At 42.6% G+C, this 14,496-nt stretch overlaps 2 protein-coding genes across 2 annotated transcripts in view; both read left to right on the top strand.

Annotated features, from left to right (window-relative positions):
- LOC119964226 (receptor-type tyrosine-protein phosphatase beta-like) overlaps positions 1-4,073 on the top strand; it is a 95,161-nt gene extending 91,088 nt beyond the window's left edge. Inside the window, exons 23-26 of the mRNA XM_038793510.1 lie at positions 709-972; positions 2,540-2,794; positions 3,995-4,033; positions 4,069-4,073. Of these exons, the coding sequence (XP_038649438.1) occupies positions 709-972; positions 2,540-2,794; positions 3,995-4,033; positions 4,069-4,073 (563 nt within the window). The remainder of the gene's footprint in view (positions 1-708; positions 973-2,539; positions 2,795-3,994; positions 4,034-4,068) is intronic.
- Positions 4,074-4,619: 546 nt separating this feature from the next.
- The window catches only part of LOC119964794, a 192,099-nt gene continuing 182,222 nt past the window's right edge, over positions 4,620-14,496 (top strand). The window contains exons 1-5 of the mRNA XM_038794788.1: positions 4,620-4,632; positions 9,897-10,157; positions 12,437-12,697; positions 12,998-13,258; positions 13,394-13,648. Coding sequence (XP_038650716.1) covers positions 10,139-10,157; positions 12,437-12,697; positions 12,998-13,258; positions 13,394-13,648 — 796 coding nt within the window. The 5' untranslated portion in view covers positions 4,620-4,632; positions 9,897-10,138. The remainder of the gene's footprint in view (positions 4,633-9,896; positions 10,158-12,436; positions 12,698-12,997; positions 13,259-13,393; positions 13,649-14,496) is intronic.

The following is a 14,496-nucleotide window of genomic DNA, read 5'->3' as shown; positions in this document are numbered from 1 at the left end:
ATAACCGGGTCATAATGAGTGAAGAGATTTAGCTAAGTAGTGGAACTTCGGAATGCTCCCGTGTGATTGTATCTGTCCTGCTAAATGAACTACAGCTTCTGGCTGTTACCTTATACTGGAGCTAGCACTTGTGAAGAAGATACAGGCTACAAACAGGAATTCATGGCATGCTCGATCAGTTTGTATCAATCCTAAAAAGGAATCAGGAGCTTTAAAGGCATGTGCTGATTTCTGAGTGGACAATCTTTTACCAATAGAGCGTTCTTATTAGGATACAAATCCAGGAGACATACAAATCTCAGAACAGCTGCTATTTGTCTTTTCCCTCAGTTTTATTAAATATGTACTTCTCTCAGGTCCAGTGGCTAGACATTTTAAAACACTGCTCCACGTTACTGTGTTCCACTTCCTAGTAATCTTTGCTTCTCTTTCTGTCCTTTACCACCTGCCCCCACTATCCACTGCCTTGCGTGTCATATTACGCACCAATGTGCAGCAAATATTGGCATTGTGCCCAAGGTTAAACGCTGTGATCTAGAAACAAGTCTACCCACGAGCAAAGACGACCAAAAATCATCTCATTTTAATCAATATTTAAAGAAACCTAGCTGTAACAGTCTTAAATGAAAGATTGATAATTGGCAGAAAATGTCGGTGCACAGAATGGAAAATAATATTTCTTTTCTACAACTGCTTAATTACATACAGCTCCCTGCGCCCCACTGCTTGTTGATGCTCATGTGGATTGTGCTTTGAATGCGGCGTCATTGGAGTGGATGGAAAGTGATGGGGCTGACTCGTACATTGCATTTTTGGAGATGAACAGCGGAGACAGACTGTCGTGCAACACCACAGACACAAGCTGTAGAGTCTTCCATCTCCCGTGTGGAGAGAGTTATTCAGTGACTGTAATGGCACGGGCTGGCCATTGTAGCAGTGCCATACCCTTTTCAAAATTGGAAATTCAATCAGGTATTTAACTTCAAAGCCAATGTGACAAAAGGGACAATGAGACAAATGAGAAGGGATGTAGAAAATCTAAGAAAACAATAACATATATGATGCACGATCAATCACTACTGAAGCGAGATTGTAGTCCAATTGAAGGCTTTAATGAACAAGTAGTTACCCCAGCAGCTCCGGTACAGAATGACTGCTGTGGGTGAAACACAGACTCTTATGCTCCACCTTCTGGGCGGAACCAGCAGGCAGGTTCTACCACTCATACTACAGTATAAGGTACAGCCCACCTAGGTACCACGATACCCCTAATATAGCCTACCACAATATAAAGATAACAATAAAGAACATCTTGGGACAAAGAAAAGCCAATTGGCTTAAACAGACACCTCACTTTTTTGACAGATCTTTATCTGCCTTGCAATAATTCTTTATCCTCTCTCCCACAAGAAACATGATTAGTTGTTCCATGTGTCTGTTTATGTCATTTGCTTCATGTTTTCCACCTTACCATCATACTCTTTGTGTAAAACAATTCTGCCTCAATTCCCTATTGAACATGGAATAGAAGTAGCATAGTGTGTTCTAATACTATACTTTCATCCCTGGAACCTTGATCTGAACCCAGCTGAGTTTCAGTGAAACAAATTTTGGCACTCAATGCTGTCCAGGAAGCACAATTCCACAGTACAAAATTACATAAAGGTCACTGGGATATGGAATACAAACATCATAGTGTGTCGCGTTCCTATAAAGTTGCAGATTAAGACAGAATAAAGGGGCCTTTACCTCACACTGCAGGTATCCTACATGCAACCTGGAATGCAGACTGCTTTATAATTACTCCCAGGCCGTGTCAGGAATTGTGGATTTTTTTTTAAAAGAGGAGATTCCCTTCACAGGATGTGGTAAACCACGATTGCACCTCTATTAGAGGATGTATGGTAGGACCTGTACTACAGGTACGTTGGTAGTCCCTGAGTATAAATGTGTGTGTCCTCCATGCTGCAGTCATTTCACCAGCTGCTGTAGGAGGCCACACATCTTAGAGCAATAAAGCCTCAGTTGTATCCAACTCAAGTCTCTGTGCAATTGATCGTGCATCACAGGAAATAGGTAGTGCCTTTATGGTGATTTTATTCAGTGAACGGTTAGGAATAATCTGGAATGATGGTCTCAATACTCCAGATGTTAGTTGCACTTAGAAAACCAGAAGATTACTTTAGAGAAAGGAAGAAAATAGCCATTTGGTATAACTTAACCCTTTCCTCTGCCGCGTTCTACTTTCCTTCCTGCCCACCCACATCCCACTTCACAAAATGTGTTGGTAGCAGTAAAAGCAGCTGGTTCAGAAACTAGTGAAGGTCCCAGTGAATTCAAAAGCTAAATTTAAGTCACAGTCTAGCTGGGATTCAGTGCAGTCTCTCTACATAGACTCTCAATCCTCTACAGCCAATAGGGTGCTCAATATTAAATGTTTATTCTCCACCTTTATCTTATTTAATTAGAACCTTGGTACTCTGGTGACGCAACGCATGGCAATTATTCTTCTGTTTTCCTTTTTTTTCCTCAATCAAAGTGCCATGTCCCCCTCAGAAAGTCGAAGCTTACAGCGAGAATAATACTGCCTTGATATCATGGGATCCCAGTAATCACACGGTGTCATACATTGCAACAGCAGAAGGGAGTGATGGAGACATAGGCACCTGTACCACCTCTGGATTGAACTGTCAGATTCCAGCACTCCACTGTAGTCAAACATATGCCATCACCGTTCAAGGCTTTGATGATAAATGCAACAGTAAAAAAAGCTCCAGTTATGATATTGGGACAGGTAATCAAATGCATATTACCATTAATACATGTAGCACCTTACTCATAGATTGCCTGATTTGTACAGTAATATATTTGAGCCTATTGAAAAGACTATAAAAATGAAGAGATGCGAGAGATGGTTTCTCTGTTACTGAGAAGGTTGGGGACAATAATCGTGTTTATGTAAGAGGTTGCGGATTTTGAGAGATTTTCTTAATGCGCTGACACAATGCAACGCTATTATGTGAAATGTTGAACCGTAACCTTTCTATTCTCTACATTTTACGAAGCCTGAGTTAATGTAAATTCAACAGCAGTTTTACCTTGAGAATTCCAATGCAAATAAGATTGAACTTGCCAAAGTTATTTTCTATTCGACATCTAGCAACTATTGACGTTCTTTAGTCTAGTGGGTCGTCTTCATCAGTAGCATTTATAGCCACGAGCATTTGAGTGCTTCGTGTTTGCTGGATCTGAAAGACTTATTTCAATTGCAAGAGCAGCGTCAGTCATTATGTCCAGTAAACATTTGAGCAAACTCCTTTTGGGGAAAACTGGGAGCAGCCTGAACTGAGACTCCATTTGGATGAGCAGTTGTTATCGTTATTGATGCTATTGCTTTCGTGCAAACTTTTCCCGTGTGATATTGTTGGTGTTTCCCCAAGTTTGAATTAACATTACTGCTGAATACCCAACACAAAGATACAAAAATATTAACTGCTGCATATATTTTTGTTTCCCACTTGAGCTAGCCACTGAGATTATTTCATGAGGTCTTTAGTGTTGAATATACAGTGACAATCGGTTCAGTGATGCACTGGCATAGTACGCCAACTATGCTAGAGGATGGATTGATGCCCCTATTTTTCTCCGCAGTTTGCAATCTTGCCACTATTAGTGGGAAGTGACAATTGGCCCTTTGTTGAATGTGGTGGGAGGAGGGAGAATTGAGTAGAAAGTTAATACTGATGTATTTGCCACTGAATGCCATTTTGCATGGCATTAATGGGTACCTACCTACCCTAATATTCATAGTCTCTGAATAATGGAGAAAAAATAAGTGAGCTGGATAGATTCAAAAAGGATTTCATAAACCAGTGAAATGAATGGTTAGTCTTTTCAGAGATTATTTTCATTATATAATAATCATGATGTAACTATAATTTAATATACCTTATTATTTATAATAATTTATCATTGTACTTTACCTGCTCTACAGCACCATGTGCTCCAGGTGAAATCGCTGTGAATGGGAACTGTAATTCAAATCGAGTAGTAGTATCATGGGGACAGACTGATGGAGCGATATTATATGATGTAACTGCAGAAGGCAGTGATGGACATACACACTCTCACAACACAACAGAGACACGCTATGAAATGCTGGATTTACACTGTGGACAGACCTATAACATAACTGTAACAACACGCAGTTACAGCCGGACTGGCATTTCAAGTATTTCTGCCCAATTCCAAACTGGTAATGCTATTATTATTTAATTAATATCTGCTATGTTAATCATTTTACATTTATATATTCTGCATGCTTACAGGACAGAGAGAGAGGATTCATATTTATTTGTATTTTCTAAACAGCACCGTGCATTCCAGAGAATCTGAAAGCTGAGCTGAACTGTGATTCGAATGCAGTATCCTTCTCGTGGGATGTCACGGATGGAGCAAAGTTATACACTGTAACCGCTCGAGATAGTCAAAGAGTCACAGCTTCATTCAACACCAGCGATACAAAGGCTCAAATCCCACACCTGGAGTGCGGTGAATATTATACAATCTCTGTTGTAGCAACAGACAACATCTGCAAAAGTGCTCAGAGTACAGTGGTGAATGTACATGCAGGTATTGCTCATTTCCATAAAACATTTTCTAATGTTAGTAACAAATGGAAGTTTTGGGTCCACAAGCAGTATTTAAATGCCATGTGTTATGTAGCTCATTTTTTAAATTTATGCTCACCGAGAAATAGGTCTTTGTGCATGATGTCTAATTGATGGTAGATATTCCATAGCTGAAGTTGCTTTTAACATTGCTGACTATTTGTTTATAGTTTCAAAGATTCCTGAAACCCAAGTCCCTGATTATATTTGAAGTCCTTCAGTACAGTTATAGTTGCACTTGCTTAACTCCATGAGATAAATAAGGGAATTACACTACTGCACATGTTTATTCCACGGAAACTCAGCAACAGTGCACACAAAGCCTGATCACACAATTGAAGTAATGGCACTCAACTCAACATTGGCTTAATGCATATCAAATATAAGAACTAGGGGCAGGAATAGGCCCTCTGGCCCCTCACGTCTCCTCCGCCATTCAATAAGATCATGGCTGATCTTTTTGTGGGCTCAGCTCCACTTACCTGTCCGCTCACCAAAATCCTTAATTCCTTTACTGTTCAAAAATCTATCTATCTTTACCTTAAAAACATTCAACAAGGTAACGTCAACTGTTTCACTGGACAGGGAATTCCATAAATTCAACTAAATGGGATCAAAGTCCTATAGTGAGTGCTTTTAGCCACATGATTCCCGGTGCTCGCAGTGCTGAGAAATATATGGCTTTACAATGGCACTCACATTTAATAAGGGGCTTCAGTGGGGAATGCACAGCTAAGGCCGCACATAGCCTGTGTTTCTACACTGAGGAGCTCTGTTCGCCGGAACTCCTCAGTGTAGCAAGAGATCGAAAAAATTTTAAATAACAATAATCTTTATTAGTGTCACAAGTAGGCTTACATTAGCAATGAAGTTACTGTGTTACCCCCACCAAGCACCAAGTGAGGCCCCTCCAACCCTCCCACACCCATGCAGGGCACCCCAGGCCCGATCGCACCCACGCAAAAATGCCAGCTTGGTGCTGCCACCTTGACACCTTCACAGTGCCAGGCTGGAAGTGCCAGGTGCCCAGGTGGCACCAGCAGTGCCAGGGTACCACCCTGCCCAAAGGGCACGCACCTGGGCGCCTCTGATCCCCTGGAAGCCACCACAAGGGGCGTTCTGTAGGTTCCCGTTTGTGGGAACCAGTGCTAAACAGCGCTTACTCGAGGTCTCTGAGGCAAAGTGGATAGATCCCAATGCCTCAGGTACCTCAGGAAATTGCATATCAGTGTGAGATTAGCTGTTCCGCTCTAATATGCAGATTTGCTAAAAGACATTGCAATGTCTCACGAAATCTGACGAGGTGTTATGAGCCAGGTAGATCCCGGGAGCGGGGTCTCCCGACTTGCGCTACAGCAAGCTGCTTGTCGGGCGCAGCGTGGCCTTTGGTTCACGCCCATAGATTCAGAATTTCAATCATTGCATCCTTCCCCATTGCCTGTCATCGAAAATTGCAATTTATGTGACAGAAGCCTTTATTATTTTAGCATTCCGATGACCTATTTTACGTTATACCACAACGTAAAGTTGAATGGAAAATCCCAGTGCTAAATGTGAACCAGGAATTAAATCAATTTTAAAATGAAAGATAATTTGCTTTGTTTTTGATATTTGTTAGTTTTCTTTCCAGTCCTTGGTCAGGTTAAGATTGCTTGTTTTTATATATTCAGCATTGAGACAAATTTTGGGTAAGATCTTAACTCACTCAGAATCCATTTTCTTGCAGAGTTGCAATTAGACAAAGTGTCTTCACAAACATTTTGTGTCACTTGTGTCACAGGGGGGTGGGCACCGGAGCAATAGGTCAGAAGGTGAAAGCATTGAGGGAGAACGAGAGAATAGGGCCAGTATGCTCTGAGGCAGAGCAGACAGGGAGATGTTGCTGAACACAGCGGGTCTGGTGGCCTGAAGTGCATATGTTTTAATGCAAGAAGTATTACGGGTAAGGCAGATGAACTTAGAGCTTGGATTAGTACTTGGAACTATGATGTTGTTGCCATTACAGAGACCTGGTTGAGGGAAGGACAGGATTGACAGCTAAACGTTCCAGGATTTAGATGTTTCAGGCGAGATGGAGGGGGATGTAAAAGGGGCGGCGGAGTTGCGCTACTGGTTAGGTAGAATATCACAGCTGTACTACGGGAGGACACCTCAGAGGGCAGTGAGGCTATATGGGTCGAGATCAGGAATAAGAAGGGTGCAGTCCCAATGTTGAGGGTTTACTACAGGCCTCCCAACAGCCAGCGGGAGATAGAGGTGCAGATAGGTAGACAGATTTTGGAAAAGAGTAAAAACAACAAGGTTGTTGTGATGGGAGACTTCAACTTCCCCAATATTGACTGGGGCTCACTTTGTGCTAGGGGTTTAGACGGGGCAGTGTTTGTAAGGAGCATCCAGGAGGGTTTCTTAAAACAATATGTAGACAGTCCAACTAGGGAAGGGGCTGTACTGACCTGGTTGGAGAATGAGCCCGGCCAGGTGGTAGAAGTTTCAGTAAGGGAGCATTTCGGAAACAGTGACCACAATTCAGTAAGTTTACAGTGCTGGTGGACAAGGATAAGAGTGGTCCTAGGGTGAATGTGCTAAATTGGGGGAAGGCTAATTATAACAATATTAGGCGGGAACTGAAGGACCTAGATTGGGGACGGATGTTTGAGGGTAAATCAACATCTGACATGTGGAAGATTTTCAAGTGTCAGTTGAAAGGAATTCAGGATCGGCATGTTCCTGTGAGGAAGAAGGATAAATACGGCAAATTTCAGGAACATTAGATAACGAGAGATACTGTAGGTCTCGTCAAAAATAAAAAGGGGGCATTTGTCAGGGCGAGAAGGCTGGGAACAGATGAAGCCTGTGTGGAATATAAGGAAAGGAGGAAGGAACTTAAGCAAGGAATCAGGAGGGCAAGAAGGGGTTACGAAAACTCATTAGCAAATAGGGTTAAGGAAAATCCCAAGGCTTTTTACACGTACAAAAAAAGCAAGAGGATAGCCAGGGAAAGGGTTGGCCTACTGAAGGATAGGCAAGGGAATCTATGTGTGGAGCCAGAGGAAATGGGTGAGGTACGAAATGAATACTTTGCATCAGTATTCACCAAAGAGAAGGAATTGGTGGATGTTGAGTCTGGAGAAGGGTGTGTAGATAGCCTGGGTCATATTGAGATCCAAAAAGACGAGGTGTTGGGCGTCTTGAAAAATATTAAGGTAGATAAGTCCCCAGGGCCTGATGGGATCTACCCCAGAACACTGAAGGAGGCAAGAGAGGAAATTGCTGATGCCTTGACAAAAATCTTTGGATCCTCACTGTCTTCAGGTGATGTCCCAGAGGACTGGAGAATAGCCAATGTTGTTCTTTTGTTTAAGAAGGGTAGCAAGGATAATACAGGGAGCTACAGGCCGGTTAGCCTTACGTCAGTGGTAGGGAAATTACTGGAGAGAATTCTTCGAGACAGGATCTACTCCCATTTGGAAGCAAATGGATGTATTAGTGAGAGGCAGCATGGTTTTGTGAAGGGGAGATCGTGTCTCACTAACTTGATAGAGTTTTTCGAAGAGGTCACAAAGGTGATTGATGCAGGTAGGGCAGTGGATGTTGTCTATATGGACTTCAGTAAGGCCTTTGACAAGGTCCATCATGGTAGACTGGTACAAAAGGTGAAGTCACACGGGATATGGGGTGAGCTGGCAAGGTGGATACAGAACTGGCTAGGTCATAGAAGGCAGAGAGTAGCAATGGAAGGATGCTTTTCTAATTGGAGGGCTGTGACTAGTGGTGTTCCGCAGGGATCAGTGCTGGGACCTTTGCTGTTTGTAGTATATATAAATGATTTGGAGGAAAATGTAACTGGTCTGATGAGTAAGTTTGCAGACGACACAAAGGTTGGTGGATTGCGGCTAGCGATGAGACTGTCAGAGGATACAGCAGGATCTAGATCGTTTGGAGACTTGGGCGGAGAGATGGCAGATGGAGTTTAATCCGGACAAATGTGAGGTAATGCATTTTGGAAGGTCTAATGCAGGTAGGGAATATACAGTGAATGGTAGAACACTCAAGAGTATTGAAAGTCAGAGAGATTTAGGTCACTGAAAGGGGCAACACAGGTGGAGAAGGTAGTCAAGAAGGCATACGGCATGCATGCCTTCATTGGCCGGGGCATTGAGTATAAGAATTGGCAAGTCATGTTACAGCTATATAGAACCTTAGTTAGGCCACATTTAGAGTATAGTGTTCAATTCTGGTCGCCACACTACCAGAAGGATGTGGAGGCTTTAGAGAGGGTGCAGAAGAGATTTACCAGGATGTTGCCTGGTATGGAGGGCATTAGCTATGAGGAGCGGTTGAATAAACTCAGTTTGTTCTCACTGGAACGACGGAGGTTGAGGGGCAACCTGATAGAGGTCTACAAAATTATGAGGGGCATAGACAGAGTGGATAGACAGAGGCTTTTTCCCAGGGTAGAGGGGTCAATTACTAGGGGGCATAGGTTTAAGGTGCGAGGGGCAAGGTTTAGAGTAGATGTACGAGGCAAGATTTTTACACAGCGGGTAGTGGGTGCCTGGAACTCGCTGCCGGAGGAGGTGGTGGAAGCAGGGACGATAGTGACATTTAAAGGGCATCTTGACAAATACATGAATAGGATGGGAATAGAGGTATACGGACCCAGGAAGTGTAGAAGATTGTAGTTTAGTCGGGCAACATGGTCGGCACGGGCTTGGAGGGCCGAAGGGCCTGTTCCTGTGCTGTACTTTTCTTTGTTCTTTGTTCTTAAGATAATTAGTCATGGTTAAAAAAATCAAACAATAGTAATTTTGTTAATCACCCCCAATTCTCACACCGAATCAAAATTAAAAATGATCTTACCATCATGGATGGTAAACTCTGTAAATTATATTTAATATGCATTACAACTCCAGAGGACAAAACTAATGGGAACAGGTAAAACTGCTGATAGTGCTGTCATAGCTTTAATGACATTACACCTTGCTATTTTAGTCACATACTCAATTGTGAAGGCTCTTAGATTACAGAATTAAATAACCTTTATTTTTCCATTTATTGTAAGCTGATATTCACTATTTTTTAAATTTTGCTTTCTGCTTTTGTTATAATGACTATTTGATTTAGTTATGTTATTTAATAAATTCATTTTCTCTCCTATTTATTTGAAATTACATTGGTTTTATTCTATCGCCTTCTGCCCATTTTAACTTTCAATCTTATTTTCAGTCCCTTGCGATCCACAGAATGTAGAAGTGAGGCTGGATTGTAACCTAAATACAGCTTTGGTATCGTGGGACGACAGCAGAGGTGCATTGTTGTACACTGCCTTTGCTGAAGGCCCCGATGGGAACATCACATCATGCAGCACATCAGAAACATCATGTCGAACACCCGAGTTACTCTGTGGCCAGTTATATTCTGTGTATGTCACAGCATCTGACAGCACATGTAACCAATCTCAGAGTTCAATGGTTGAAGTCCAAACAGGTAAGTCCCTATTTGACTAACAAACACTGGACTATGTAGACCAAAATTAAGTAAACTTGCAGCATGTTTTATTTATCAGAATAGCAAAGAACTATTTCAACTTGACAAGCTGCACAGAGCATAAAAGAACAATGGAGGGGCGATTCTCTGCATGGGTTGCCCCTGGTGCACATCCCGCTATACGGGGAGATTAGTGGGAAAGCCCCTAAACGGGGTTGTGCCAGGCACCAAGTAGATGATCCTGGCCTGCTGCAGCTAACATAATCTGGTTCATGCTCTCTCTGGGCGTGAACTAGATTATGCATATTTGAAAAAGCATTTAACATGCTTTGTCGGTTTAAAGCTGGATTCTCCCTGCTCCCGGTGGTCTCCTACCACTGTCGACACAACTGAGGCTGGCGGTACTCACTACTGGTCCCCACCACCGGAGACCAGTCATCATGACCATACCCGGGGGCTCAGAGGCCATTGGAGCCCCCGAGTGGTTCGGGACATGGCAGGACAGTGTCTCTGTGAAGCTGAGCCGAGTCTGCTGGTCTGCTTAGATCCCCCACCCCACCCCACTCCCTTCTCAGTGCTGGTGCAAAACTCACCCCCCTCTAAAAGTGGGTGGAGTGCGATCTGAATCATGCCCAACTACCCAGCGGGACTCGTACCTCATTTCCCATCGGAAACCATATAAATTTTGGTGTGAATTCCACTAATATTTAGCATTAAAAAATACATGTACAAATAGCTGGATTTTGGTATGAACATTTGATAATCTTTAAATATTATTCATTTATAAGATGTGGGCTTTACTGGTTAGGCCAGCTTTTTTTGCCCATCCCTAATTGCCCTTCAGAAGGTGGTGGTGAGCTGCCTTACCTGAACCGCTGCAGTCCCTGCGGTGTAGAAACACACCAGGTGCTATTAGGGAGGGAATTCCATTATTTTGACCCAGCGACAGTGAAGGAACGGCGATATATTTCCATGTCAGAATGGTGAGTGACTTGGAGGGGAACCTCCAGGTGGTGGGGTTCCCAGGTATCTGCTGTTCTTGTCCTTCTAGATGGTAGTGGTCGTAGGTTTGGAAGGTGCTGCCTAAGGAACCTTGGTGAGTTGCGCAGTGCATCTTGTAGATGGTACACAGGCTGCCACTGTTTGTCGGCGGTGGAGGAATTGAATGTTTGTGGAAGGGGTGCCAATCAAGTGGGCTGCTTTGTCCTGGATGATGTTGATCTTCTTGAATGTTGTTGGAGCTGCACTCATCCAGGCAAGTGGAAAGTATTCCATTACACTCCTGACTTGTGCCTTGTAGACAGTCTTTGAGGGGGGTCAGGAGGTAGGTTACTCGCCGTCGGATTCCTAGACTTTGACCTGCTCTGGTAGGCATATATGGTTAGTCAAGTTCAGTTTCTGGTCATTGGTAACCCCCAGGATGTTTACAGTGGGGGATTCATCAATAGCAATGCCATTGAATGTCAAGGTGTGATGGTTCGATTCTCTCGTGTTGGAGATGGTTATTGACTGGCACTTGTGTGGCGCAAATGTTACTTGCCACTTGTCAGCACAAGCTTGGATATTGTCCTGGTCTTGCTGCATTTGGACATGGACTGCTTCATTATCTGAGGAGTTGCAAATTGTGCTGAACATTGTGCAGTCATTTGTAAACATCCTCACTTCTGACCTTATGATGGAAGGGAGGTCATTGATGAAGCAGCTGAAGATGGTTGGGCCTAGGACAAGACCCTGAGGTACTCTTGCAGTGACGCCCCGCAGCAGAGATGATTGACCTCTGACCACCACAACCGTCATCCTTTGTGCCAGCTATGACTCCAACCAGCGGAGAGCTTCCCTCCTGATTCTCATTGACACCAGTTTTGCTAAGGCTCTTTGATGCCACTCAGTTAAATGCTGTCTTGATGTCAAGGGCAGTCACTATCACCTCAACTCTGAAGTTCAGCTCCTTTGTCCATGTTTGACCAAAGGTTGTAATGAAGTCAGGAGCTGAGTGACCCTGGCAGGTTATTGCTGAGTAAGTGCCACTTGATATCACTGTTGATGACCCCTTCCACCATTTTGCTGATGATGGAGAGGAGACTGACAGGGCAGTAATTCGACAAATTAAAATCAACCCCAAGATCTTTAATTTGTGATATTTCAAATTCCTATGTATGGTTCATTTCCATGGTGACAGAAATAATTCTATGTAAACTTTATTTTACACATTTAAATGCCAGTTTTGGATTTTAAAAACTGACTGTGCCTTTAGCCATCTTATTTCTCTGGTATCTCAGCCCCTTGCAGCCCCCGGATTGTAAGTGCTTATTTGGAGTGTACAACACACACGGTGTCAGTATTGTGGGAGCTGAGTGACGGTGCAATGAACTACATCGCAATAGCAGAAGGAATGGAAGGAGACAGATATTCATGCAATGCAACAGAGGAAAACTGTGAGATTGTGGACCTCCCATGCGGTCAGATGTACAATATAACTATATTAGCAATGGATGAGAATTGTTCCAGTTTACCAAGTCCAGCTTTTGAAATTCAAACAGGTAAAACCTTTGGTTCCCTTTTTATGAAGTCCCTAGCAGTCAGGAGAATTCAGAATTGGTTTAACGTGATCAAACTGTACAATAATTAACACCACTTCACGTTTTATATATTGCTAATCATTAATCTTAGTTACAAACATAACCATTTCGAAGTTCCTAGCAGATACCAATCAAAGTTTGACTGTGTTGCACAGCTCATTCTAATACATTACTGTTTGACCCATGAGTATTTCGACATAGTATATAGGTTTAAATCTATTTTGGTTTATGAATTATATTCTTTGTTTTCTCCTCCTGCAGTGCCTTGTATCCCACAGAATGTGATCGCTTACATGGACTGTGAAAGTAACAATATGTCAGTGTTTTGGGATCCCAGTAACGGCACAGAGTCCTACCTTGTAACAGCCCAAGGAAACAGTGGTCATTGGACCTCATGCAATGCAACAGACACAGAATGTGTGATCTCAGATGTGTATTGTGGACTGAGCTACTATATAACTGTGCAGGCAATCCGCATGCAGTGTAACAGCTCACAGAGCTCTGCAGTCACAGTGAAAACAGGTAATTCTAGACAAGAATTTAAAATAAGGAATTCTAAAATATATTGTTGGATAATAGTCATTTTTCTATCTTATAGACAGTTTTGCAGCTCAGTATTTCTCCATGAGGGAATGTTGATGAATTTTCTTTTTGCAGTACCATGTGTCCCACAGAATGTTGATGCTCTCATGAACTGTGATGCTGGATATATGTCCGTCTCATGGGAGTTAAGTCAAGGTGCAATATCATACATTGCCACTGCGGAAGGGAGCAATGTGCAACAATGCAGCGCTAATGAAACATTGTGTGATATCACTGAGCTGGACTGTGGAGAAACCTACACCATCACGGTTCGCGCACACGATGACTCATGTGACACAGCTGAAAGTGCTTCCATCACAAAGAAAACAGGTAACTAAACAGACATTTCTAATGGACATAGAACTTGTAGCCATGTATGTATTCTCCTTCTTTGAAAATTAGTGACCTCTGCACCTCTGAACCAGCTTATCCAGAAAAAGCAGGCCTAGAATCAAGATCAGAGGAGAGGCAATATGAGCACAATGATACAGTTTTCAAGAGAATGGAGGAACAGAAAAGGTTGGGATTTTACAGGTGGCAGGATAGGTGGAGAAGGCTATTTAAAAAAAAAAACATATGCAATCCTTGACTTTATTAATAGAGAAATAGAGTGGCAACCAAGAACAGGATGTTAAAACGTTATAAAATATTGATTCAGCCTCATCTGGAATATTGTGTTCAGTTCTGAACATCATACTTTAGAAAGGGTGTTACCACACTGAAGGAAGGAACTCAAGAGCTTAGGGAGGATCTGGAAAAGATTTACCAGACTGCTACATGGGGAGAGGGACTTCAGTTATCTGGAGAGACTGAAGAAGCTGATGTTGTTCTCTTTAGAGCAATCCAATCTATCAAAAAGCTAGCACATGCATGATGAGCAAAATGGCTTACTTCTTTCTCATTGATCCTTGATCAAGAATACGTTTTCTAACTACATTTATCACCACTATGTAGCCTAATAACCCACAGCTCCTGTAAATATTTGTCCTGTGTTGTTTCAATAATAGTATATTGCATTTTTGTCATCAGAACAGAGCCCTGTTATTTTCATTTATTCATGTGGGCATCACTGGCTAGGTCAGCATTCATTGCCCATCTCTGATTGCCCTCGATAAAGTACTGCAGTCCCTGTAGTGTAGGTACACCCACAGTGCTGTTAGGGAGGGAGTTCCCAGATT

Source organism: Scyliorhinus canicula, chromosome 4, assembly GCF_902713615.1.
Source record: "Scyliorhinus canicula chromosome 4, sScyCan1.1, whole genome shotgun sequence".
In the NCBI taxonomy this organism is placed as follows: domain Eukaryota; kingdom Metazoa; phylum Chordata; class Chondrichthyes; order Carcharhiniformes; family Scyliorhinidae; genus Scyliorhinus; species Scyliorhinus canicula.
This window is presented reverse-complemented; position numbering and strand designations above follow the sequence as displayed.